At 45.6% G+C, this 26,243-nt stretch overlaps 2 protein-coding genes across 3 annotated transcripts; one reads left to right on the top strand and one right to left on the bottom strand.

Moving 5' to 3' along the window:
- Nucleotides 1-1,065: 1,065 nt before the first annotated feature.
- On the top strand, nucleotides 1,066-14,970 carry Ddb2 (damage specific DNA binding protein 2). 2 transcript variants are annotated; one of them, XM_027936392.3, is made up of 10 exons: nucleotides 1,066-1,186; nucleotides 2,533-2,669; nucleotides 3,024-3,215; nucleotides 9,205-9,350; nucleotides 11,090-11,189; nucleotides 11,280-11,457; nucleotides 11,779-11,921; nucleotides 13,897-14,061; nucleotides 14,198-14,243; nucleotides 14,550-14,970. In XM_027936392.3, exons 1-10 carry the CDS (start codon nucleotides 1,066-1,068, stop codon nucleotides 14,612-14,614), a joined length of 1,293 nt encoding a protein of 430 aa, XP_027792193.1. In that variant the 3' UTR covers nucleotides 14,615-14,970. The 2 variants fall into 2 exon arrangements, 1 of the variants encoding a protein (XP_027792193.1); XR_003582916.2 differs by lacking the exons at nucleotides 14,198-14,243; nucleotides 14,550-14,970 and adding an exon at nucleotides 12,228-12,398 and having other exon boundaries at nucleotides 13,897-13,986.
- A 79-nt stretch (nucleotides 14,971-15,049) lies between these two features.
- Acp2 (acid phosphatase 2, lysosomal) lies at nucleotides 15,050-22,718 on the bottom strand. Its single transcript, XM_027936393.3, has 11 exons — nucleotides 22,576-22,718; nucleotides 21,919-22,014; nucleotides 21,170-21,256; nucleotides 20,046-20,198; nucleotides 19,842-19,940; nucleotides 19,673-19,762; nucleotides 19,092-19,224; nucleotides 18,291-18,373; nucleotides 18,068-18,174; nucleotides 17,776-17,951; nucleotides 15,050-15,974 (listed from the first exon to the last, which is right to left on the bottom strand). The coding sequence occupies exons 1-11, from the start codon at nucleotides 22,690-22,692 to the stop codon at nucleotides 15,841-15,843; spliced, it is 1,275 nt and encodes a 424-aa protein (XP_027792194.1). The 5' UTR covers nucleotides 22,693-22,718; the 3' UTR covers nucleotides 15,050-15,840.
- Between the last annotated feature and the right edge of the window lie 3,525 nt (nucleotides 22,719-26,243).

Here is a 26,243-nt window from a genome sequence, read left to right as displayed (position 1 = left end):
TTAAGAATATACAATTAGAAGGCTGCGATTGTAGCTCATGGTAGAATGCTTGCCTGGCATGTGTGAGGCACTGGGTTCCATCATCAGCACCACATAAAAATAAATAAAGGTACTGTGTCTATCTACAACTAAAAAAATTTAAAAAATATATAAAGTTAGACATATTATGGGGTACAGTCTGGTGTTTCAATCGATATATATACATTGCAAGTTTTAAAATAATCAGGTTAAATATATCTATTTCAAACATTTATCATTTCTTTTTTTGGTGGGGAGTATGGGGGATTGAACTCAGCAGCACTCAACCACTGAGCCACTTCTCCAGGCCTATTTGTATTTTATTTACAGACAGGGTCTCACTGAGTTACTTAATGCCTCGCTTTTGCTGAGGCTGGCTTTGAAGCCAGCCCCAGCAAAAGATCCTCCTGCCTCAGCCTCCCAAGCTGCTGGAATTACAGGCGTGGCACCGTGCCCCCGACTAACATTTATCATTTCTTTATGGTGGAAATCCTGCTAGTGTTTTTAAACATAAGGCACACTGTCGCTATTTTTATATCACCCTACTGCGCAATAGATAGTACACCCACACTTTTCGTTCTTATCTAATCTCCGCAGTGACGTTAATAAAATCTATCTAGAAGAAGAAAACAAAGCTAGAGCTGTGATCGGCCCCAACAGGGGATGTTCGGTCAGTTGCGTAGCCTGGACAATGTTCCTATCTTTGCCACCAGGTCTTGCCAGGGCCATCACAATGGCAATGCCCAGGGGAAAGCCAGAGGAAAAAAAGCCACCGCCCTGCGCCGCGCGGCTAGGGGCCGGCCCCTCCTTCCACCCACGTCCCCGCACTCCGCGCGCCCCGCCTCCCCGGAAAGGGCGGGGCCCGGGGGGCGGGGCTGGGGCGCGACGCGAACTGGCCTGTGGCGTATTTGGCGGGAGGCTGGCTTCCCCGGGCTACCTGTGGCTGCGCGGGATTTCCAGTTTCCGCCCTGTCTCTCCCTGAAGCTTCTCAGTCCTCCCTCCATGGTCTCTGCGTAGGGCATAGTAGCCTTTCCCTCGGAGGACGAGATGGCTCCCAGGAAACGCCCGGAAGCCCAGAAGACCCCCAACGTGGCGGCGCGCCTCCGGAGCAAGAGAAGTCCCCGGGAGCTGGAGCCCGAGGCCAAGAAGCTCAGGGTGAAGGGCTCCGGTACTGCCTATGCCTGCTGCTTTAATGTTTCCGCAGTTTGGGAGGCCCGCGTGGGGTCGGGCGCCCCTAGGTTCTGAGGCAGCCCCAGGTCGCGGTGCAGCAGGTGGTGCTTTTCGCCGGCCGCGATGCGTCTGTCAGCGCCGGAGAGTTTAAGCTAATCCCCGCCCCCCGGTGGCAGGACGAAGCCGTGGGCTTTCACGTTCCTGTAGGTCCTAGGAATAATCCTAGCCTTCCTGGCTCGCCCTCTGCTGCATTTCGACAGGGCTTTAGCTGTATGTCCTTGGTTTCAGCTGCGAGAGCCCGCAATCCATCCCTCCTGCCTGCCTTAGAAAGCTCATTCTCAGAGGCTTCAACCTGCAGTATAAGGAGCAGGGGCGGCTCAAAAGGCTGGGGATGGACCAAGTGGGTTTTGTCCATGAGAATAAAGAATTGGTTGTCTAGAGTTTGGGTACAATACATCTTGGCGATCCAGAGTTGCTTTTTTCTTATAGTTTAACATCCTCCCGCAAGTAACCATTTTAAAATATAGAGCTATTCCAGACTGTATGGATCCTGCTGGTTTCCAGGAGAACCAATAGAATTTGAAACTAATACTTTGTCACCTCAACATTATGTAATACAGGATTTAAAGATGCTTCTTTTTGTTGGAAATGCATCTCAGTGGTAAAGCGCTTGCCGGCTCACCAGGCCCTCGGTTCCATTTCCAACACCCCTCAAAAAAACAAACAAAAATCTTTTCCTAAACAGTCATTGCTGCTATGCTGTCCTTTTATTGTGCATTTTATGTGATTTTAAGATTAGCACTCATCCCCACAGTGGAAAATGTTCTTTTTTCTTCTTCCTCTTCCTCTTTTTGATTAATGGCACTAAAGATTGAATGCAGGGGCTCACATTTGCTAGGCAAGCCCTCTACTGAGTTACACCCCAAGCCCTCCTCCCCCCCTTTTTTTTTTAAATTTTGAGAACAGGAACTCACTAAGTGAGTTGCCTGGGCTAGCCTTAAACTTGCTGTTTTCCTGCCTCTGCCCCCCCCCCCCTTGCTGTGATTAGAGGCATGTGCTGCCACACCCAGCTATTCTTATGTATTTGTTTGGCTCAGCTCTCAGGAACCCTGCAAAATCATATTTAGTTTCACTTAAAAATTAGTGTTTGGGGGAGTTTGGGGAAGGGGTGAGCTTCTACTCCTCTCTTCTTTCTTGTGCTGAATGGGACTAAACAGACTATAGAAAAATGATGTGACAGATTGGCCACGCTGAATGAAACAGTAAGGCTTTCTTTATAGGATTTCAGCTGAAAAACCTTCCCTGAGATCAGAGAGGAAAATATGTGTCTGTTCTTCTTGGCAGGTTCTAGCAGGAGATATGACTCAGGCTGCCTTTGGGCAGGGTTGGCTAGCCTGCAGGTCCCGCCACCAAGCAGCAGCATCGTCAGGGCCCTCCACCAGTATAAGTTGGGCAAAGCTGCCTGGCCATCACTACAGCAGGTGAGGCATTTCCTAGCTGAAGTGCTCAAGGATTTGCATGATGCTTTTTTTACTATTGGACACTCCAACACTAGATAATGGGTTGGTTTAGCAGGTTGTCAGAGTGATCAGATCACCCTGACCCTTCCATCTGGCCTTCTAGGCATTCCAGGGAGAAAAGTCTTACATTGTAAAGGTCTCAGCTGGAATATACTACATTGTAGTTCATGTACAACGCAGATATTTTCATGCACAGGGCCAGGCAGCTTTCCTTTGGTGGGAAGACTTGACTCTAAGACTCATCTATGAAGGAGCCAAGAGATTGGTAGTTTACACAGGTTTCAAGTCAACTTAATTCTATTTTCTCTATGTCAGGGTCTTCAGCAGTCCTTTTTGCACTCTCTGGCTTCTTACCGGATATTCCAAAAGGCTGCTCCCTTTGACAGAAGGGCTACATCCTTGGCATGGCACCCGACTCATCCCAGCACCCTGGCTGTGGGTTCCAAAGGGGGAGATATCATGCTCTGGAACTTTGGCATAAAGGAAAAACCCACCTTCATTAAAGGGGTAAGCAGTTCCAGGTGCCAGATGGTAGTACTGAAGAGTTATTTGATGAAGGAATGAAAGGAATGTTGACATCAAGTAGCCAGATGTTTGGGATCAAAAGTAACTGGGCACTTTTAAACATATAAATGGTAATGAACTCAAATATTTATTGAATGCCTGCCCTTGAGATATTCAAAGGCATAGATTTAATGATCACTAAGTCCCTTCTTATCTCTTAGGTCCGTCTTTTCTTTCACTCTGTGTTTAGCCACACCAGCTATTTCTGTTCTTGAGACTTTGATTGGAGTGCTTTTCCCAAGGGCTTCTTATGATTGACTCCCTATTATCCTTCAGGTCTCTTCTCAATCTACCTTTTCAAAGAGGCTTTCACTGTCTCTCCTACTCAGAACGTAGACCCTACCCCACCTGATCATTCTCCTGCTTCACGTTCCCCCTCAAATGTTTATTGGTGTCTGAAAATACTGTTTCTTTGTGTGTATTTACCCACTGGAAAGTTGACTCTATAAGGGAAGGGACCTTGTCTTTCTTGCCACCATGCCCGGCAAAATTTACCATCTTAAGCAATTGTTTTTGGAGACAGGGTCTCACTATAATTGTCCAGGCTGGTCTCAAACTACTGGGCTCAGGCATGCAGCCTCCCCAGTAGCTGGGAGTACAGTTCAATGGCAATAAGTAAATTGTGTAATCAGTTGCTATACTTTTTGAATGTTGGGACTAACTGAGCACACATCTGAGCTGGATTGAACATCAGCTCCCCACTTTTCAACTGTTCTTGTGTTTTTCTTTTTGGTACTGGGGATTGAACCCAAGGTTGCTTAATACTGAGCCACATTCCCAGCCCTTTTTATTTTGAGACGATCTTGCTGAGTTGCTTAGGGCCTGCTGATCTGCTGAGGCTGGCTTGGAACTCATGATCCTCATGCCTCAGCGTCCCATCACTGAGATTATAGGCGTGTGCCACCATGCCCCAGCTTCAGCTCTGGTTTAGAGTTGGAGGAAATGAAGGGAAATCTGGTATGAGATCTCATAAATGGAAGGGTTTGAGGAACAGCCCATCCAAAAAGGCCAAATTAGACAGGCGTGGGAGGGTTGCGATTCAAGGTGTGAAATGGTTGTTAAAGAAATCAAGTGTCAGAAGCCAAAGGAAAGCCTGCCAGAGAATTGTCGAGGATAGAACTTGTTGGGTTTCCTGCCTGCCCCTCTAATAAGGCAGGTGACCACTAGGAAGGGAGCTTTAAATTGAAGTCAGAACTAAGAACTTGGCAAAAAGAGATTTATTTTTTTCCAAGAATCTAGGACATGAAAATAGAGAAATTTGATTTGTTAAGCCTGGAGATGGTAAGAAGCAGTCTAAGGTATAGGGGAAGTGGGTCCCAACTAAAAGGGAAATGACAGCTACTTTGAACTTGTGCCAGACTGAGGCTGGCTGCTTTTTTTTTTGGTTTTTTGCATCACAATTTTTTTTTTCTTGTGGTGCTAGGGAACAAACCAAATACCTTGTGCATTCTAAATACAGTCTAGCAGTGGAGCTACATCCCTAGCTCCTGATGACACCTTTTGCTATTATGTGCATGTATCTAAAGTTGCCTTATGCCATCACAGAGGTTGACCTGAGCATTTGAACTTTGTGACTTGTGGGCAGCTAGCTTGGTGTAAAGGAAGGGTATACTGATCTAGAGAACGTATTTTTTATCCCAGATGTGAATAGCAGAAAGTTGATTTGAGACCAGTTACTAGGGGATCAGCCATGCCACATTTTGTTACTTAAGTTATCTGACCTTGGCTGTGCTTGTCATATTTTTCAGGCCCCTTGGTTAGGGAACATAAATTACATTTTCAAAATGAAGACAGCTTTACTTTATTCTTACACAATTTATGTTGTGTTTTTGTTTTTTTTGGTACCAGGGATTGAACCCAGGGGCATTTACCACATCTCCAGCCACTCCCTTTTTTTTAAAATAAAAATTTTTAAAACTTTTTTTTTTAATACCTTTATTTTATTGATTTATATATGGTGCTGAGGATCGAACCAGGGCCCCGCACGTGCCAGGCAACTACTCTACCACTGAACTAGAACCCCAGCCCCTAAAATAAATTTTAAAAAATATTTTTACTTGTAGCTGGACATAATACCTTTATTAATTATTTTTTTTATGTGGTGCTGAGGCTCTAACCCAGTACCTCACACATGCTAGGCAAGTGCTCTGTCACTGAGCCCTCCAGCCCTTTTTAGACAGGTTCTTACTGAATTGATTAGTTTTTCGCTAAGTTGCTGAGGCTGGATTTGAACTTTCTATCCTCCTTCCTCAGCTTCCCAAGCTGCTGGGCTTATAGGCATGTGCCACCATGCCTGGCTATTCTTATACAATTTATGTTTAACATAAAAATTCAAAGAGTAAGAGTAAAGTATAAAGAATAAAGTAAATATGATCCCAGACTCCCATTTTCAGCATGTCTTTGTTCATGTATATAGTGTTACACACATTCATTCTCCCATTACTTTTTTTTAATGTATTGTATTAGTTGTAGACGGACACAATACTTTTATTTTATTTATTTATGTGGTGCTGAGGATCGAACCCAGTGCCTCACACGTGATGGGCAAGTGCTTTATCACTGAGCCCCAGCCCCAGCCCTTCTATTCTCCTATTTCTGTTATTACATAAATGTTCTATCATAGAATCTGATGTGATTTACTTACATCAAATATTCTAGTTTAATTATACCATACCAAGGGAAGACCATTTAAAAATATCTTGTAATTTTGTTTTTTTGTAATGCCTTTGGTTTTGGTATCAGGATAATGCTGACCTCATAAAAGGAGTTGGAAAGTATTCCCTCTGCTTCTATTTTCTGGAAAAATGTGTAGATAGAATTGGTATTGGTTCTCCCTTTAATTTTTGTAGAATTCACTTCAAATTCACTTGGGCCTGGAGTTTTTCTTATTTTAATATTATTTTTATTGAGGTGTATATAGTAAACTACATATTTAAAGTCAACAGTTTGATGAGTTTTGGACATATGTATACACAATCACCATAATTAAAATAATGGACATATCTATCATTCCCAGAAGTTTCCTAATGCCCATTTATAATCCATCCTTTTCTACCCTTGGTTCTGTCCCCTGGAAACTACTTCTCTGCTTTCTATCCCTATAGATTAATTTGTATTTTTTAGAACTTTATATATATGCAATCATAGAATATGTAATATGTGTTTGTTTTGGTCTTACTTCTTTCACTCAGTATAATAATTTGAGATTACATTTTTATGTGTATCAGTAGTTTGTTTTTCTTTCTGAGTAGTGTTCCATTATAACAGTATACTATAATTTATCCATTCACCTGTTGAAGAACATTTGGATTTCTTTTTCAGTTTTTGATGCCTACAAATAAAGCTGCTATGACCATCCATGTATAAGTACTTGTTATAGACATGTTTTCCTTTTGGGTAAATACTTAGGAGTAGAATAGCTGGGTTGTAGGGTGAGAATCTTTGAAAGATGTTTTTTTTTTGTTGTTGTTTGTTTGTTTGTTTTTTATGGTGCAGGGAATTGAACTCAGGGCCTTGTGCATCCCCAGCATGTGGAATGCAACGAGTGTTTATGTCTGTAGGAAGGTGAAGGGATGAGTAGCTATCTGATATTTTTCTCTTTGTATAATGAGCAAAGAGAAATCAAAAGGTAATGGGAGGGGGCTGTGGCTTAGTGGTAGAGCGCTTGCCTAACATTTGTGAGGGTTCTATGCTCAGCACCACATGTAAATAAATGAATAAACTAAAGGTCCATCAACATCCAAAAAAATTTTAAAAAGAAAACAAAAGGTAAGGGAGGGGAGAGGGTGGCAAAATGAATAATGAAAGGTTTCAGAAATTTTATTTATTTATCTGGTTCTGGAAATGAACCCAGGGGTGCTTAATCACTGTGCCAAATCCCCAGCCCTTATTTTGAGACAGGGTATTGCTAAGTTGCTTAATGATTAGTGGTACTGAGCATTTTTCATATGCTTTTTGGCTACTTGTTTATCTTGTTTGTAAAAATGTCTACTCAAGTCCTTTGCCTAGTTTTAGTTGGGTTATTTAGGGGTTTTGTTGTTATCGTGGGAATTTTAAAAATATATTCTGGATATTAACCTCTTGTAAAATTTATAACTTGGCAATATTTTCTCCCTTTTCATAAGTTACTTTTTCGCTCTATGGATTGTTTCCTTTGATGCTTGACTAATTTTTAATCATTTAACCCAACCTTGGAATAAACCCAACTTGGTCATGATATATTTATCCTTTACAAATATTACTGTATTGAGTTTGCTAATATTTTGCTTAGGATTTTTGCATCTGTGTTTGGGTGTAAAATTAGCCAGAGATTTTGTTTGTTTTTGTTTGGGTACCAGGGATTGAACTCAGAGGCTCTCAACCACTGAGCTGTATCCCAATCCCTATTTTATGTAGAGACAAGGTCTCACTGAGTTACTTAGCACCTCACTTTTGCTGAGGATGGCTTTGAACTCACAATTCTGTCTTAGCCTCCTGAGCCACTTGGCCAGAGATTTTGTGTGTATAATACGTCCCTGTCAGATTTGAGCATCAAGGTTACGTTTGTCTCATAAGCTTGGGAATTATTCCCGGTTTTCTAGTCAATGGATAATTTAGGACTAATAGCTCTTCTTTCGTTTCCTCATCTTCCTCTTTCGTTACCTTCCTGAACACTTCAAACCAAAAGTTATTAAGTAGGGTCCAGCAAGAGAGACTTACATAGTGGGGAGGAATGGTAGTCTGGTGTCTGGTGCTGGGACCCATGAAGTGGAGGTGGGTGTCATTTCAGATGGTGACAGAGTGGCATCTTAGCAATAGAGTCAGCACCCAAATAGGGTAAGGAGAGCAGCATCCATGCAGGCAGGGGCAAGGGACAGTGGTATCCTGTGGTGTCCTAGGACACGAAATAGTGAAGCCTGAGAGCTGGTAGGAACAGAAGATTGTGGTACTAGCAGTGAGAATTTGGCAGACCATGGGCACTGATTAGAATGTTCTATAGAGCAGGGAAGTGTGCCAGTTAGTGTGTTGGGTTAGTTCAGTGCTTGTTGTGTAGATCTTGTTCCAGCCTATCCTGCTGGATAGTAGCAGCATAAGGCAGAAGTGGAGAAGGAGCTCTTGGAAATAAAAAGTTCTTAAAACAATGCCTGCTATAAATTGAGCACTTAATAAGACAAAGCTATTAATGTTTTTACTTATTCATTTATTTATTTCTATAGTTCTGGGGATCCCAGGGCCTCGTGCATACTTGGCAAATGCTCTACCATTAAGCTATACCCATAGCCCTTTTTATTTTATTTTTAAAAAGAGTCTTAGCTGAGTGTGGTGGTGCATGCCTATAATCCCAGTGGCTCAGGAGGCTGAGTCAGGAGAATCGCAAGTTCAGAGCCAGGCTTAGTAATGGTGAGGTGATAAGCAACTCAATGAGAGCCTGTCTCTAATAAAATACAAAATAGGGCTGGGGATGTGGCTCAGTGGTCAAGTACCCTGAGTTCAATTCCCGGTACCTAAAATAAATAAATAAATAAAGGTATTAAAAAATAAAACAAGGTCTTGCTGTGTTGCCCAGGTTGTCCTCAAACTTGCAATCCTCCTGTCTTCAGCCTCCAGAGTAGCTGGGATTATAGGCATGTGACACCCCACCTCCTTTATGAGGGCGTTTTCTGGGGTGATATAGAACTGTTCTGCATCCTGATTTTTGTAGTAGTAGTTCAAATCTGTTATGTGTTAAAATTCATAGAACTCTATACTAAAAACAGTCATATTTACCGTATATTAATTTAAAGTATAAAATAAAACTATATAACTAAAGTCTCAAAGAAGACTGTGGAGAGCATCCTGCTGTCCAGGTGTCTCAGCTGGCCAGGCTCAGTTGGAGTGGAGTATGTTTACCCAGGCCTGGGTCCTCACTTCCTGGTCCATCATCACTCACTGACTTTTTCCTTCCTTCTGATAGATTGGAGCTGGAGGGAGCATCACTGCGCTGAAGTTTAACCTTCTCAATACCAACCAGTTTTTTGCCTCCTCAATGGAGGGAACAACTAGGCTGCAAGACTTTAAAGGCAACACTCTCCGAGTTTTTACCAGCTCAGATACCTGCAAGTGAGTAGTTTAACTAGTAAGGGAAAGAGCTTGTAAACTTCAGGTGTCATTCTGTCGAGGGCATCTTATATAATTATGGGGGGTTGTGCTGGGGATTGAACCCAGGGGTACAGTACTACTACTATATCCTTGGCTCTTTATTTTGAAACAGGGTCTCACTGTCAAGTTCCAGGCTGGCCTTGATTCTCCTGCCTTGTTAGTCTCCTAAATAGCTGGGGTTATAATTGTGCGCCACAACACCCACAAACTGGCGAGAGCATCTTAGTCCCGTTTTTTTTTTTTTTACTCAGAGCTGGTACATGGAAGAAAGGGAAGGTGTTAACCACTTTCTCCCACTATTTCCCTTCCTTTTCTTCCTCAAACTCTTTAAATTTTCTGACCTTGGTCCTGGTGGGTTATTGGTTTGGGAAGGTGTTCCAGAACCTCAGCCCTTCTTAGTGAAGGAAGGGCTTCAGCAATTTTTGTTTTTTGATTTTTGGTGGTGCTGGGGATCGAACCCAGAGCCTCATATGTGTTAGGCAAGCACTCTACCAATCAGTTGTATCCCCAGCCTGACTTCAGCTCTTCTATAATTCATTCCCATATTGCACTAGACCTTGACTCTCACATGACAAGTTGACAGGGCCTAGAAAGCCTCTTAGTGAAACAGGAACTAAGAACTGAAGACTTAATGCCCTCCATTCTCTAGAGTGTAATGACCTGGCCAGCTCCTTGGTGGAAGCTTAAATGGATACAATCCTCTCCTAAGAGCAAATGGCTGGAGAAACTAGAAAATGTAAGTTACTTTGATTTCCAGCCCAAGGCATGCTCCCTAAGGAATTAGTGAGGATGTAGAGTCTAAATAACATTAGGTGTTATCCCGAGCTACCCCACACCGTGAGAAGTACATGAGCCATCATGACAGGTGACTGGACACAAGGCTCCAGGTTATTCTTTCCCAAGAAGCCCTTCCACTTACAGATAGTCGGCAAGGGTGGCAAAAGATCATGTGGTTTGGGCTGGGGTTGTGGCTCAGTGGTAGAGTGTTTGAATAGCATGCATGAGGCACTGAGTTCAGTCCTCAGCACCACATACAAATAAAATTGTGTTGACCTAAAACTGAAAAATAAACATCCAGAAAAAAAAAAGGCCACGTGGCTTGGATTTGATGGCTTCAGAAGAACTATGTGAATTGGAGCTCTCCTGGCTGGGAATTAGGATCCATGAAGAACCCTTCCCAAAGAAAGCCCTCATCCTCAAGTCATCTGCAGAAGAGCTTCTGGATTGTGTGTGCTTTTTCCCTAAATGCTCAGAAGGGGGCAGACGTTCATTTCTAATCAGCTATGAGGAACAAAGCTGGAGAATTCCTGTTTGGTTTGTCATCTCTTTTGGCCCCAATCTACCATCTCCCTCTACCAAGTGATGGAGAAGAGAACAGGAAATGAGGCTTCTTTAGAACCTGGGCAGTCTTAGGCAAGCTAGCCTTGGGACTTGCCCTATGAATATGAAGTCAGTGACTTTCTAGCCCAGGATGCTGGGGCCAGCAGTTAACAGGGTACATTTCTAAACCCTAGTACCCCGTTCATTCTGGATGGTGACAAGTCTGAGTGTTCCTCACTGGGGATCCATGGCAAGACAATTATTCATTCAACAATTTATTTATTGAATGCCACTGTGGGTTAGACACTGGAGCTGTTAACAGTGAATAAATGGACCTGTCTCAGGCCCCAAGAGTCTGATGGCACAGTCTTTCCCTTTAGCGTCTGGTTTTGCAGCCTGGATGTGTCTGCCAACAGCCGAATGGTGGTCACAGGAGACAACGTGGGGCATGTGATCCTGCTGAACACAGATGGCAAGGAGGTGCGTTCTCTGTAGCCAAGGTCCTCTCTGTCCCTCCCTTGCCCCTGACTCAGTTCTGTGTCCCCACCTGAACCAGTCTCTCTTCTGCAGCTTTGGAATCTCCGAATGCACAAAAAGAAAGTGACCCATCTGGCTCTAAACCCCTGCTGTGACTGGCTACTGGCCACAGCTTCCGTAGATCAAACAGTGAAACTCTGGGACCTGCGCCAGATTAGAGGGAAAGCCAGCTTCCTTTACTCGCTGCCACACAGGCATCCTGTCAACTCAGGTACGGCAGCCCACGTCTCAGCTTTCCTGCAGACCCTGCCTATCCCACCACTGCTGGGGTTCTTTCTCAAAGTTTAGAAGGTACTAGGTCAGACTTTTACCCTCATAGCATCTACCAAACTGATATCTGGAAACTCTTCTGGCTCTGGCCCTTTCCATTGGCTGCTGAGTTTCTATATTTTTGTTCACAGCCAATTCACCTCTCTCTGCCACCCATCTAGAGAAGAGTGAGAGACAGGGTGCCCTGCAAGAGAAGGCCTTCAAAGGCCGGGATAACAAGGGGCTTGAGTTCTGTCAGCTCAGGGGCTTTTTATTTTGCCAGCTTGTTTCAGCCCTGATGGAGCCCGGCTCCTGACCACTGATCAGAAGAGTGAGATCCGGATTTACTCTGCCTCCCAGTGGGACTGTCCCCTGGACCTGATCCCACACCCTCACCGTCACTTCCAGCACCTAACACCCATCAAGGTGAGTGATGGAAGGAAGACAGCTGTGATCACTGGGGCAGACAAGGTCTGCCCAATCCCAGATCTCTTCTTGTTCTGATAAAAGCAGACTCTTAATCCTTTGGTTCTCTCTGCTCCTTCTCTCTCACTCCTGTGATTCCATTTTGTTGAATTTTGTTCATGTATCTCTGACAAGCTATTTTTCTGAGTTCTTTTCAGCCCAATCCTGATCTGACTGGGCGTTTTCTATGATCCTGACCCTCTGTTCTGTCCTGTTGCAGTTACATGTGTATGCAGCTGATCCACAAACTAACCTTCGCCTTCTTAGTTTGTCTTGCAGGTTTAGGTGGCTTCTAATAATAGAAATAAGTCCCTTACTTTCCCAATTTGGATCTCCGTTTCCTCATCTGTAAAAAGGGAATACTAGTATCTAACTGATAGGGTTGTTGTGAGGATGAATCAATATACTTAAAGCACTTGACACCATGCCTAGCACCTGGTGAGTACTTAGTAATGATGATTTAGTACCCCATGTCAAATCCAGTAATAAATAACATCAAGAATCATCCAGCAGTTGGTATTCTTGCTAATAATAATTTGTCCTCATCTCTCTTGTATCCTGCCAGGCCAGTTTCTCATCTGTGATTTGTTAGTGACTTATTTCCAAGCTACTGCATATCCAATTCCTCCTTCTTACAAACATGTCTTTCCTCCTTCAAAACCTCCATGATCCAAGTGTGGTGGCAACTGTAATCCTTGCAACTCCAGAGGCTTAGGCAGGAGGATCCCAAGTTCAAGGCCAGCCTCAGAAACTTAGCAAGACCCTTAGCAACTTAGTAAGACTCTGTCTCAAAAAATAAAAAAGGCTGGGGAGGCTGGGGTTGTAGCTTAGTGGTAGAGCGCTTGCTTACATATGTGAGGCACTGGGGTCTATCCTCAGCACCACATAAAAATACAAATAAAATATAAAAACAAATAACTAAAAAAAGGGGGAGTGGGATATGTGACTCAATGGTAAAGCACCCCTGGTTCAAATTCCCTAGTACCAAGAAAAAAAAAAATTCATCCAATTCTGTCATTCCAGTGAATATCAGATTTGTTTCAGGTAAGGCAAACTGGAGAAAATGAGTTTCCTCTCATTTTTTAGTCATTAGTAATTTTTTCTATCCTAGCCTACCAAACTCTACTCTACCCTATCCTATCCTACTTTGGTGCTGGGAATGAGTGAACCCAGGGTCACTCTACCATTCAGCTACATTCCCAGCCATTTTTATTTATTTTGAGACCAGGTCTTGCTAAATTGCCCAGGCTAGCCTCAAACTTCTCTTGCCTCAGGCTCCTGAGTGACTGGGATTACAGACAGGTGCCACTTTACTTGGCATCACTATCAATTTTATACTCTTATTCGTGTGTCTAGAGGAGGTTTATTAGTGGGGTTATGTTAGAACTTACATCCTATTTGGTTTTGGTCACCAGAGGCTTTTTGCTTTGTTATAGGATCACTTCCTAGGTTAATGCCTGGGCCAAGCTGATAAATAAAACACTTATCAAGTACTGGGGGTGTTGCTTAGTAGTACAGTACTTCCCTAGCATTCATGAGGCCCTGACTTTGATCCCCAGCACTGAAAGAAAACCACATTTATCAGTTGAAATTATCTCAAGACATGCAAAAGAGATTGAAGGTATGAAAGTGTCTTAAAGGCAAGGGAGGCCACCTAGAAATTAAAAATTTGCAAAGGTAGATGCACACACAGTAGAAAACCATCCTTGTAATTTCAAATAAGTCTTACCTCCCATTAGTTATGTTACAGGCTTGTTAGTGGCAAAGAATATGTTTGTTTATTTTTGCAGTACTAGGGATGACACCCAGGGCCTCACATGTGCTAGTCAAGCACTCTACCACTGAGCTACACCCCCAGCCCCACAAAGAATACTTTTAATGCCCCTCTTAACGAGGTTCTGTATTTAATTTTGTGGCCAACCTCTCCATCTCCTAGGCAACCTGGCATCCTCGGTACAACCTCATTGTTGTGGGCCGATACCCAGATCCTAATTTCAAAAGTTGTGCCCCCTATGAATTAAGAACGATTGATGTGTTTGATGGAAGCTCTGGGAAGATGATGTGTCAGCTCTATGACCCAGAATCTTCTGGTATCATTTCGGTGAGGCTTGGGCACTCATATGATGGGGTGGGGAAGCAGGAATTCACCCTACCTCAGCAGAAATTAGTCCTGTGTGCCCTTCTGTCTCTACCAATACCTTCACCCTCTCTTCATGTTGATACTCTTGTCTCTGCAGCTCAACGAGTTCAACCCCATAGGGGACACGCTGGCCTCTGCCATGGGTGAGTAGAAGCAGGTGTATCTCGGAGTGGCTAAGCCCAATACTACTCCCCAAGTTTCAGTGCAAGCTAAGCTCAATTTAGTCCTTCCACATTCACCTCAGGGCAGTAGCCAGTGAAGATGACTGGGATACAGTGGTCTCTCTGGCCCGGGCCCTCTTCCCTCATGCATTGTCATGGTCATGGCCATGCCTGGTTGCTGTCCAGTTTCCTAGCATTTCCTTACCAAGACCTAGGTTCCTTGGACCAGCCCCGAGCTCTCAGACTGATAGTGGAAGGTACAAGTCAGACTGTTCTTATTCTTTCTAGGTTATCACATTCTCATTTGGAGCCAGGAAGAGGCTAAGCCATGGGATGAAAATGAGACACATTGAAGAAAGTGTGGGCAAAGCAGCAGCTATGAGGCCACAAATGGAAATGAGTGCTATGAAGAGGCAGCTACCTGTTACCGGGCCAAAAGTATCCAAGTCTTAGGATTGAAGACGGGCACTGTGGGACGGGGACTGGGACATTGGAATGTTACTGCTTTTGACAGCTCCAGAAACTTAGGGTGATCCAGCTGCCCTAAGAGTCCTGTTATATCTAGCCTGGAGCCAAGCTTACCCTGAAGCTAAAGTACTTTTCTCCTTTCTGATAGGTGGTGGCTGAGTGATCAGGGCGTGGTTTTTTTTTTTTTTTTTTTTGGTTTGTACTCACTATTGACAAGGCCAATAAAACCAAATCCAACTGAGCTTCTGAGTAGATATGGCACTGACCCGGTCAAAGGGGTACTGGAGTCTCAGAAATGAAAAAAAGGCACAAAACCAGCATTCACAATCCAAAACTTCATTCTCCGGGAGCTACCTCAGCCTTATTCTGTGCTAGTCGAGCTATCCAATTCACCACCTACATTTACCTCAGGTCCCTGGAGAGCCCAATCCAGCTGAGGGAATTTTTCATGATTCTATATGATTTGCTCCCTCCCACCTCCCCCAACTCCCTCCCCAGTATAATACAAACCCCCTTCCAGACCTGCTCAAGTCATCAAGGGGTGACAGAAGTGCCTGAACCATTGAGACTAATGGTAGCTTCAGCTGGACAAAGGAAAACTTGGTTGGCTGGTTGTTGGGGGATCCAGGTCCTTGGTAGCAAATGTTGTGTACCCCCAGAGTTGTGCAATTTTTCCCTCTAAATAAGCACTGAGAGGCAAGATGATGTCCAGTGACCCATTTGCCAAAGACTCCAGGCTGGAAGATAAAGAGCAGGGCTTGGTGGAAGAGCAAGGCGGATCAAGCACCGACTCCTTCAGTTTTTTTTATCCCAGGTCCTGAGTGAAACCCGAATGCTTGTCTACATCTCAGGTCCTTGGGGAATATGGAAGAGGCAAATCCTGTTTGGAGAAAGCCAATGTCCAACACAGTACTTGGTGAACATCAGGCATGTGAATGCCGAGTGAATAGGTACCGTGGGCCAAGCCGAGCCCCACTTGCTCGTCTGGGCTGGTATAATTAAGGAGGCCCAACCCAGGGTCTCCTATCCATAGGCTGAGGAGCAGTAACAGTCAGGAACAGGGCCCAGCCCACCTCCCCTAGGAGGCAGAGGGAAGGGGGCTGAGTGGTTGTCAGGCATGGTCCTCCCCATCTGCAATGTGGCGGTAGCCAGGAGGCTGGGCCTGCATCCGGAAGAGGACGGTGAGGAGCAGCACTATGAGAAGGAAGAGTATGGAGCCACAGACAGCCAAGGCCACGATCACCTCTGGGCAGGGGGAGGGGAAGAGAAAGGTAAAGTTAGCATTCTTCCAACAAATGTTGAGCATCTACCATATGCCAGGTACTGTTCTGACATACAGGGGATATGCAGGCAGCCCTCATGGAGTTTATATCTAGCACATGGGTTCTATTTTCCCAGTGCTGGAGATCAAACTCAGGGCTCACATATAGAGGCAAGTGCTCTACCACTGAGCTACATCCCCAAGCCAAATTCACATTTTAGGAGGAAAGATCCAATAAACAAGCAAATGGTAGGAACAACAGGTTAGTGATAAGTACTATAAGAAGGTCAGTCAGGGAAGGCATCAATGAAGAAGTCAGACCAGACAATGAGTGAGACAAAGATATAAGAGCAGAGTGGGGGCAGGAAGCAACTACAGATGGCCAAAATATGGGAATAAACATGGCATGTTCCAAGATAAGCAAAACAATCTCACTGGACAAAGTAAACAAGGGGCAAATAGGAGATGGGGCAGAGAACCAGGCTAAGGAGGGCCGGGAGGTCCTGTCGAGAACTTGGATTTCATTCTCTATGGAATAGGAAGCCACTGGAAGATTCTGACGTGATGAGAGATCAACACAGATATGAATAGAACCAGAAAGAATGCTAGAGACTTTTCAAGAGTTCAGGCAAGAGCTGATGGCATGGACTAAGGAGGGAAGAGCATGCGCCTGAAAGACTAAGCTGACAGGATCTGCTAGTAGGCTGGATGTGGGTTATGAGAAAAATATTGCCTAGGGTTATACTGTCAGTAGGGTGACTAATGTGGCATTTACTAAAATGGGGAAGCCTGGAGGAAGAGCAGATTTGAGGGGAAGAGCATCTGGACGTCCACGTAGAAACCTCAAGTCAGCTGGACATGAGTTTAGCCCAGAGAAGATGTCACACATCTGCAAGTCATAACAAAGACAGGACTTAGCATGGAGATGGTGTATGGGAGCCACGAGGCTGAGATCATTTCAGGAGTCAGGATAAATAAGAAAAGGGCTGGGGAAAGCTGGGGGCCATCGTTTTATTAGTGGGGAGGGAAGCCTATAAGTAGGAGAAAAACCAGGAGAAACCAAGAAAGTTCTTTCTTTTTCCCACCTTGTGGTGGCAGGGTTTGGCAGTGCTGGGGATCATCCCAGGGCTTCTCACATGCTGGAAAAGTGCTCTACTACTGAGGTACACCTCTGGCCCCAAGGGAGTGTTTAAGGAAGGAGTGATCAAGTATGTTAATGCTGCTGAGAGGAGAGAAGCTAAGTACTGGTCACCTTGACAGGGGTGGCTTCAGTGCAGTGGAAGGTGACATGAGACTATCTGATGTCACTTGGAGAGAACAAGTAGTGAGGAAGTAAAGCCAGAGTCTAGGCAACTTTTCCATGAATTCTACCCTCAAATGAATCAGGGGAGCTGGAGGAATGGGCTTCAGGGGTCTCTGTTAGGCTCTGAGATACGACTATCCAGGAAAGAAGGGAACACTGAGGCATCAGAGGTCCTCGTGAAGAGCAGAAGCGAGGGATCCAAAGTGGAGCAGCTGCCCCTGCTTCCTGGCTAAAGCCAACTGTGAGCCGGTAGGTCTGAGGGTGGGAGAACAAGTGCTCTCTCCTGGCTGCTCTTATTTCTCAGTGATGTAAGTGAGTGCATTCCCTGAAGGTGGAGTGGGAAGAAGGGGTAAAATGTTCTCAGGGTGGAAGAGGGAAATGTCCAAGGAGATGCAGTAAGATGGCTGGAAGTGTGACAGCTCCCTCAAGATTTGTGGATGTGACCTGGGACGTGACTAGCACAGAGGCGGGCAGCAGCTCACCTGTGTCTGCAGTACTGCTTGCCAGCTGGCATTCCTGCTGCCAGTCCTTGGGCACAACGGACTCTGTGAGGTGAAGGAAGTCCTGCAGTGGGCAGCGTAGAGGGCAGCCAGGCAGGATCAGTGGCCAGGGGGCCTTCTTACTTTCATTCCGAAAGTACATCTCCACTGAGAAATTCCTGGGGGTTGACAGCAGGTGATGGGAACTACTCACCATGCCTGTAAATGAGTCCTTGGGCTGCCCCCAGCCATACCTGAGTGCCTCTTCAGAGGTCACACTGGTAGCTCGACTTACCCATTATCTTCCTGGTAGAGTTCAAATATGTGGCAGGAGGCGTAGGGGGCTTGTTCACCATTGTAGACATCCAGTGCCATTTGCAGAGCAACAAGGGTAGTGTCGTGCTGTAAGAGAGATGGCCTGTCCATCAGCACTGCTCCCCAACACCCCCAGGCACTGAATAGAGATGAAATCCAACCACTGGCTTGGTGTCAGCACGCTGGGGAGTTCAGCATCTTACCGCAGAGTACACCAGCAGCTTAGGGAGTTGGGAGGTAGTTGCCATTAGGGTCAGGTTCTTCCGTATCTGAGCCAGCAAGACTCCTGAAGAAGAAAAGTCCTCAGTGTCACTGGCTATAGCCATCATTATCATTGGATCAGACCCATTTGCTCCTCTCAAGCTCTGCTAGTCCTGGTTCTAATCACCAACCCAGGTTCACAAGGCCCATGTCAGAACTCTAAACCACTCCCTGCCCTCCAAAAACTTTCAAATTTACAGAGGGAAGCAAGATAAAACAAGGTATCTATATTTAAACACAGATGAAGAAAGCTGCCCCTTCATCAGTGAGCTATGAGGCCCTTCCCAGTTTGATTACTCCAGTGTGGAACAAAATGTAAACTTAAGACTGCTCCACAACACACAAGATGGTGGCTCCATGCCAGGGTGACTGCCATATGTAGGTTCTGAAAACTACTGAGGTGTCAGAAAGGCTCGACAGCTGGCACACTCTTGGGTGCTGTAGCATGGAAGCTGGCACACGTATTATTCTCAGTCTTCCCTCAAAATAGCCCTAGCAGTTCTCTGGGGAAGTATTCAGTCAGGGGAGGGAAGGTCTTCTGACATGGGTGAAATTTAGTAAGTATGGCAAAAAAGAAACATGTAAATCTGACTGGTCACAGGGCTAGGTGTCGAGAGAGCTGGATGACTAAAGGGGAAGACAAGGGGGAAACCTGGTTTTGAAAGAACAGAGAACATTTCATGAGCAGCCCCATAGCAGATTTTCAATGTGGAGGGGAGTGACATGCTGTCCTTGTCACTCACCCCCCTGAAGCCGGGCCTTCTCTGCCTGCTCATGGATCCCGAAGAGGAAGCGGAAGCTGAAGTCCTTTAGCTGGCTCAGACGCTGCATGGTTTGGGGTGAGGCCCAGGGTGGCAGGAGTAACCCATGGGTTTGCTGTGTATTGTATGGGGCAGGTTAACTCCCCAGGCCTAGGCCAGAGCTTCTCTGGGGGCAGCTCTCTTCCCCAGAGGGAAGGTGCCTGTGTGTGAGGGAAGGGGAGGAGAGCAGAGGTGAGGTGGAGGGGCTGGAATGGCAGGCCGTGTTGGGGCTGCAGGGCACAGGAGAGGAAGCTCAGGCACAAAGAGCAAGATTCAGCAGAAAGGCGCCTGATACCACAAGAGCCCTGGGTGGAGAGGAGTAGGAACTGCTGACCACTAGCAAACATTTCCCACTCTGAGACTTTTCACCCGTGGGGGAAGTTCCCGTGTTTCACAGGCAGCAGCTTGCTGGACCTCCCCAGTGGGCATGGCGGTATTCAAGCATTGTGTTCTACCATCCTGGTGACTTGGGCCTGCTGAGGGGGACAGAGAAGTAATCCCACTGGGCACCTCTGTGGGCTCACCTCACAGAAGAGTGTGTCATAGACATTCCAGACAGTCTCCAGAGTCAGGTCTGTAAGTCCTGTCTCATTGGCCACCATGTCCAGAAATTGCTATGAAAAATGAATTAGGGGATCAGTCCTGCCCTGGGGAAAGAGCAGTCTGATGACCTCCGGCTCAGCCCCCACTCACTGCATTCCGAATACTCTCATTCTGATACTCTGGTGTCTGCCGAGTCTCATTCTGCAGCTGCTCATAACGTGGACACGGGCCCAATGGAAACTTCAGCAGCTGCAGGCCAAAGGAAGGAAAGAGAGGCAGAGAAGTCTGAGACCAGCAATCCCATGGCCACAGTTGTCCCCCTTGCCCCTCCAGGGAAGGGTTGGCCAGTCTTACCTTGTCCTCAGTGATGGGCACAGTGTGAACAGGGATAGGCTGCCATGATATGTTAGGGTTGAAGCGCTGCATCCCATTGGGAGGGAAGAGTCCAGCCAGGTTGGCCTCAGCACTCATGAGAGTACGGTCAAAGTCCGTGCTTCGCACATACACCTGCAGAGATGGCAACATGAGTCTCACCTGTGTATACATGTAGGGGCACTCTGGCCCCTCATTGGGAACCCAAAGAGAGAACCTGTTCTTGATGGCCACCCAGAAATTATAAACCCACCATCATCCCCTTCTTTTGCCTTTCCCTCCCTCAAGGCCCCAAATATCAGCTGGGACTATCAGCACTGTGTGAAGAACTCAGACTGTGGGAATGGCTCTAGTGCAATTGTCCCTTCTCCTAGTCAAAAGTGCTTAGTCAGTAGTAGGCTGTCCCTGGTCTTTCTGAATACTCTCATTCTGACACTCTGGTGTCTGCTGAGTCTCGTTCTCTATAAACTGGCTCAGAGACTGGGGTGGGGAAAAATAAGGAACAGAGAGAGGGTTTGTGAAAATGGGGAAGAAACTGGGGAAAGGCAAGCTCAGGATAAAGCTGGGCCTCAGGGAACAAATAACAAGTATAGACTCTTGAGACAGCTGTGCTGAGAGTGGTAACCAGAGGAACAGCTATAGCTACCACCATCTCTCAAGTGGGGAAAGGAGCTTAGGAGCAGCATCTGTGCCACTCTTCCCTGTTCCCTTTATCTTGTCTTCCTGGTTTATCATCTGATACCCCCAGTATACTCTTAGCTTTGTGGAAACAGACATTCTATCTGTGTGGTGCACAACTGTATGCAAAACACTAGCACAGAAGGTACTCAATAAATGTTTTGGAGGGAAAGCCTGTTACTTCACAGCCAAAAACAACTTTTCCAGGCCCTTCCTTAAGTCTGAGTTGGGTGCTTGATCTGTCTTGCCTCTTCCCAACCAAGTAGGGGCAACTGAGCCTCCAGGAGTATGTTCTAGATGGTTCTTAGATGTCTCATGACCAAAAATGCAGGAGGAAGGCCAGAGTGTTCAGCCTAATCCTCAGCTTTCTGAAGGAAGAGAATGAGAATAGATCCCATTCCTCTTGTCACTTAAGTTCCCATGCTTACCTCCTGACGGTGATAAGAGGTGTTTAGAAAGCCATGGTAGCGCTGTCGCAGAGCCTGGCCCAGCTCCCAGTGCTGTAGCATCCCTTCCTGTGGGCAAGTCCAAGGGTTAAAAGGATTCAGAGGGAAGGAATGGTTTATAAACCCTATGGATTTTAGATGCTGTTGCTTTGTAAGTATACTTCTGGCTAGAAGTAGGAATGGGCTATTTTAATCCCAGGAGTCATTTATTAAGTGGCCAGCTATACGTGGCATTGTCCTAGGCATACAGTAATGTAAAGTTAAGAAACTCAGTCAGGGCTGGGGATGTGGCTCAGTAGTAGAGTGTGTACTTAGCACATGTGAGATCCTTTGTACTTAGCACATGTGAGACCCTGGGTTCAATCTCCAAGCATCACAAAAACAACAACAACAAAAATCTGGTCAGTCAATACCCATGTGGGAACTGGCAGTTTAGGAGGCCCCAAGTTCTGTAATCTGCTCCAGAGGTCACTCATTTGTTGCTGTTATTTCCAGTACTGGGGATTAAACCTAGGGGCACTCAAACACGGAGCTACATCCCTAGATCTTTTTAATTTATTTTAAAATTTTGAAACAGAGTCTCACTAAATTGCCCAAGCTGGCCTTGAATTTGCAATCATTTGCCTTCACCTCCCAAGTAACTGAGATTACAGAACTGTGACACCACCATGCCTGGCCAAAGGTTATTCATTCTACAGCTAATCCTGAGGGCCAGCTGGCTTCTGACCCACCTTGGTTAGTTGACCAAACCCCTGGGGCCATTCCTCTTCCTGATAGGGGTCCTTGGGATATGTCTTCACTGGTGAACGGTCTCCATGTCGGTAAAGCTGAGGAAACAAAATGATTTGCCTACAGGTCAGAAGGGTCTCCTTGATAGGAACACAGAGCACACCTCTGCCCCGTGTTCTCTCTGGGAAGCCTCACCACTACCCACTGCAAAAGACCAGAGTTCAGGAGGATGCTAACTTGACTAAGCAATGTAACTGGAGACCATGGGGAAGCCAAAGGCACAAGTGGGAAGAAAAAAACAAAAACAAAACAGTGAGAATAATGCTTTCAGTGGGTAAAATTGAAGGGGAAAAAAATCACCAAAGTCGTCTTTATTGACGAGTCTCTTAACCTTTTAATCACATCCTTGTCCCAGAGAAGACTCATCCCATCTACCTGCTGATACAGAACTCCTTACCAGAACGCCCTGCCCCCCAGAATGACCCAGGGCTCCACCTCAGTTCTGAACCCAGCCCCTCGAGCTCCCCAGGCCAGTGGTCTACTAAACCACATCTTCTCCTCTAGTCCTCGACCCCCATCACAAGCCCTGCCCCTCCCTCCCAGCAGGCCTTTGCCCTTCTAGCTCTAGCAAACCCTCTGGTGACACTGTCGCCCATTACCAAGGTAACGAAGCGCAGACTCCGGGCCTGGGTGAGTGGCATCACCATCAGGTTCATGCCAAGAAGGAGCTGGAGAAGAGCCGCCCAGCTCCAGCCGTGCAGTCTGCCGGCCATCATCGCTCTAGTGTGTGTGCGCGCAAAGAGGGCGGAACGCGCTGAGTGGCACCAGCTGCAGCCGCCCGGACACACACGAAAGGACACACGCCGGAAGTGCGCTCGCCGCCATCTTACTAAGGGGGGGAGCAGGGATGGTAGAATTTGGAAGGGAATACGTAGAGGAGTTTCGCGATCTGGCAGTGGCGGACACACGTAGGAATGTAGGGCGACATTGCGCGGCAAAAGGGCTTGAAGACCTAGTCTTGGTAAAGAGCACACGGGGTCAGGGCTGCCCCTTTCCGTACTAAGGTGGCACTTGCCCTGGGCGGGGCCGTGGCCTGGAGAGCGAGCGCCCCCTCAGGCTGGGGTGCAGCTGGTCCTGATCCCAGAGCCCGAGAGTGCTGAATTGGAGCGAAGGGTAGGGAAATATGGGGCGTCCCTCACCACGCCCCTGGCCTTCGGGTGGAGTTTGAGCCTTGGCTCGGTCCGCATTTCCCGGGAGAGCTGCAGGGCAAAACGTGTAAACAGCCCTTTGGACTCCCTGTGCCCTTGAGGTTGGTCCCAGTGTAGTCTACTGTTCATGCCTGCCCGGAGCAAAGCTTCAGAAGCCCTCTCACTTGCTTTTTCCAGTGCTTTCCCTGTCTTTCCTCTAGTTTACTTACAAGTTTCAGTTTAGAGTCAAGACGTCATACTTCTTCCCAAAGGAGTTGGGTTGCACGGGATGTTCAGACTTTCCAAACCCAAACCAATGAATCCATAAAGGAGAATTTCAGACCTTTGGAGAGAGATTTTTGGGACAGGCACATAATATAGAGTAAAAGTAGGTGGGGTTTCTGCAGAATCAGAGACCCTCTTGGCTTTGTCTCTTAGGATTCAGGTGCCGCCACTTTGGCCTTAGGACTTTGTTGTGACTCTGAGCTTGGAGTGACACAGTTTTTGAGGGATAGATCATAGACCCTTGGGATGCTTTGATTCAGATCTGCCCACTAGACGCAACTTCACCTCATCATTGACAAAACTGATCAGAACTGTTATTATCTTGCTCTAAGACCCCAGATTCGAAACACACACACACACACACACACTGATCTAAACTTTACTTCAAGAAATGTCATGAAGGAGGCTGAGGAGTAAATAGAATAAGAAGGTTAGGTAGGCAAATAGCTCTTAACCTTTTCAGTCACAAGCCCCTTTATGAATTGGATGAAAATTTAGCCCTCTGCCTTCCATAAAAATGTTCACACATATAAATATACATTAGAATTTTGCTTATGATCTCAAGAGTTTCACAAATACACTTCATAGCTTTATAAACCAGCATCTCTGAATCCCTGATCTAACCTAGTCCTCTTATTTTACAGATTAGGAAAAAACTAGAGAGGCAAGTGACATGGTTCAGAAAGTTTACATGGTTCAGAAGCATGGATTCAAATTCAATTTTCTCTTCCCAACTAAATAGTCTTTGTAATGGACTGTTTCTTACAGGCTACAAACTGCATGCAGGCTACTCAAAATGCTTTGCTAAAGTATATTTGGTAGCTCCAGAGTACCTTTAATAAAGAGATTTCTATTAAAAGAAACTTTTTCTCCTTAGTGGAATTAAGTGGGTCATGACTAACTGGCAAAATACTGCATAAATATTAGGCTTTTTAAATTTTTTTAAAAATTTATTTGCTTTATTTTATCTATTGCAGTACTGGAGATTGAACCCAAGGGTACACTACCAGCCCCTTTTATTTCTTTTTTATTTTGTTTAATTTTTTTCAGCACAGGGAATTGAACCCAGAGGACTTCTACCACTGAGCTTCACCCCAGCCCTTTTTAAATTTTGAGGCAGGTTCTCATAAAGTTGCCCAGGTGTCCTCAAATTTTCAATCCTCTTGCCTCAGTCTTCCAAATAACTGATTACAACTGTGTGCCACTGCATCCAGCTAGATCTGCAGATCACCAAAATTTAGCAAGTAGAACAAAAGAATTGCCGAAATCCATCTTTTGCTTTTCCTCCCACTTGCTAAATGTCTATATCCTTGGTGCTTACAAGTATCCCATGTAGGAGGGATTGATGAAGCAGATGTTATTTTAATTTTTATAGTGAGAAATGATTCCAGGAAGGGTGGAGAGTAGAAGGAGATGGTAGAACCTAGAGCAGAGCCTTGATTTCCTGATTCCCCAGCTTTTGCATATTTTTTACCAGATGATTCTTTGTTCTTCACACCTTGGTTCCTAACTACAGATTAAAAAGAGAGAGAGAGAGAGAGACATGTATATGAATAGATAGATGGATACATGGGCATACCCTAGACTAAAATCATGCTCTGAAGCATGATAAGACCAGGTTTGGAAATCATTGTTCTACTCTGGTTGGCAGAAGCAAACCTAAATCCGGGTGAGTTAACTATTTTTTTTTTTTCCATCTGGAGAGGCTGCTTTGTGTAATGGAGTAAAGTGGGGGGTTTGGTTTTGTTTTTTTTATCATCATCATCATCTTGTGGTACTGGGGATTTCACCAGGGATGCTCTACCAATGAGCTACATCCCCAGCCCTTTTATTTTTTATCTTGGGTTAGTCTAGCTAAGTAGTTGAGGTTGGCCTTGAACTTTTGATCCCCTTGCCTCAGTCCCCCAAATTCCCAGGAATGCAGGGGTGCACCACTGTGCCCAGCTATGTTTTTGTTTTAATTTGAATGTGAGCTTGAGCTTTTGGATCAGCTTTACCTGTATTCAAATTTGGTGCTCTGTACTTTACTGGTAACTGTCTTTTTATATTTATTGTGAGAATAAATGAAACATTGCATGTAAAGGTAAATTGTGTACATGAGACTAAGTAAATGTTATTGTTCTTCTTCATTTTCTGCCCTCTGTGTCATCTCTAAAATTTATAGGTCTTAGAATTTATTCCTGACTTCTTCTATCTTGTCATTGGGATGTTGGGCAGAAGTCACTTGAGTAGATACTTGGTGGTCTGAAAGATATCCCCACCCTTTCTACCCTTCCAGAACAGTGAAGGAAGGAGCAAGAAGCAGTTGCCCCAGTCCCTTCTACAAACCCAATCTTGTGGCCTACTCCATGGGAATGAGTGCCTTTGGGGTAATTATCCAGTAGTGCATGTGACCAGGGACTGGAGAATGCTCCTATTTCTGCTTCTATGTTCCCTTTGCTGCTGGAAGAAGCCTCTGGGGGTTTGGGGGGTCAGAAATGTGACTTAGGAGGTTCCCAAGTATGTTCCTAGGAATTCTGCCTCCTGCAGGAGCCAAGGAGACAGGAAGGGACTCTAGGCCTGGGGTGCTTGGACCTAAGCCTGTGGGCTGAAGGGACTGTGTCATGAAGAGGGGCTGGCAAAGCAGAACATGGGATTCTAGCTGTGGATCACCTGACTGCTTGCTCTGGCTTGGGGCTGAAGTCCCAGGGGCTGATCTCCAGAAGATAGCATCCTGTGGAAAGAGTGCCAACAGGTTTTGGTCTTCTCCCATTTCCTTTCCCTTCCCCTCGTTGTTAGGAACTCCTTAATCCCTTGTAACCTGAAGGGATAGCTCTGGCAGTGAAGTGCTAGCAAATGCTTTCTCCCCTAGAGGA

Source organism: Marmota flaviventris, chromosome 9 (assembly GCF_047511675.1).
Source record: "Marmota flaviventris isolate mMarFla1 chromosome 9, mMarFla1.hap1, whole genome shotgun sequence".
Classification (NCBI taxonomy): domain Eukaryota; kingdom Metazoa; phylum Chordata; class Mammalia; order Rodentia; family Sciuridae; genus Marmota; species Marmota flaviventris.
Note: the sequence above shows the minus strand (reverse complement) of the source record. Positions and strands in the feature narration are given on the sequence as shown.

Coding starts and splice junctions, on each gene's coding strand:
- Acp2 (XM_027936393.3), bottom strand. CDS start 22,692: ATGATGGCCGGCAGACTGCACGGCTGGAGCTGGGCGGCTCTTCTCCAG. Junction 21,257..21,918: donor GGTTTGGTCAACTAACCAAG/GTGGGTCAGAAG, acceptor ACTTGCCCACAG/GAAGGGATGCTACAGCACTG. Junction 20,199..21,169: donor CCTCTTATCACCGTCAGGAG/GTAAGCATGGGA, acceptor CCATCTCTGCAG/GTGTATGTGCGAAGCACGGA.
- Ddb2 (XM_027936392.3), top strand. CDS start 1,066: ATGGCTCCCAGGAAACGCCCGGAAGCCCAGAAGACCCCCAACGTGGCG. Junction 9,351..11,089: donor ACCAGCTCAGATACCTGCAA/GTGAGTAGTTTA, acceptor CTTTCCCTTTAG/CGTCTGGTTTTGCAGCCTGG. Junction 11,922..13,896: donor AGCACCTAACACCCATCAAG/GTGAGTGATGGA, acceptor TCCATCTCCTAG/GCAACCTGGCATCCTCGGTA.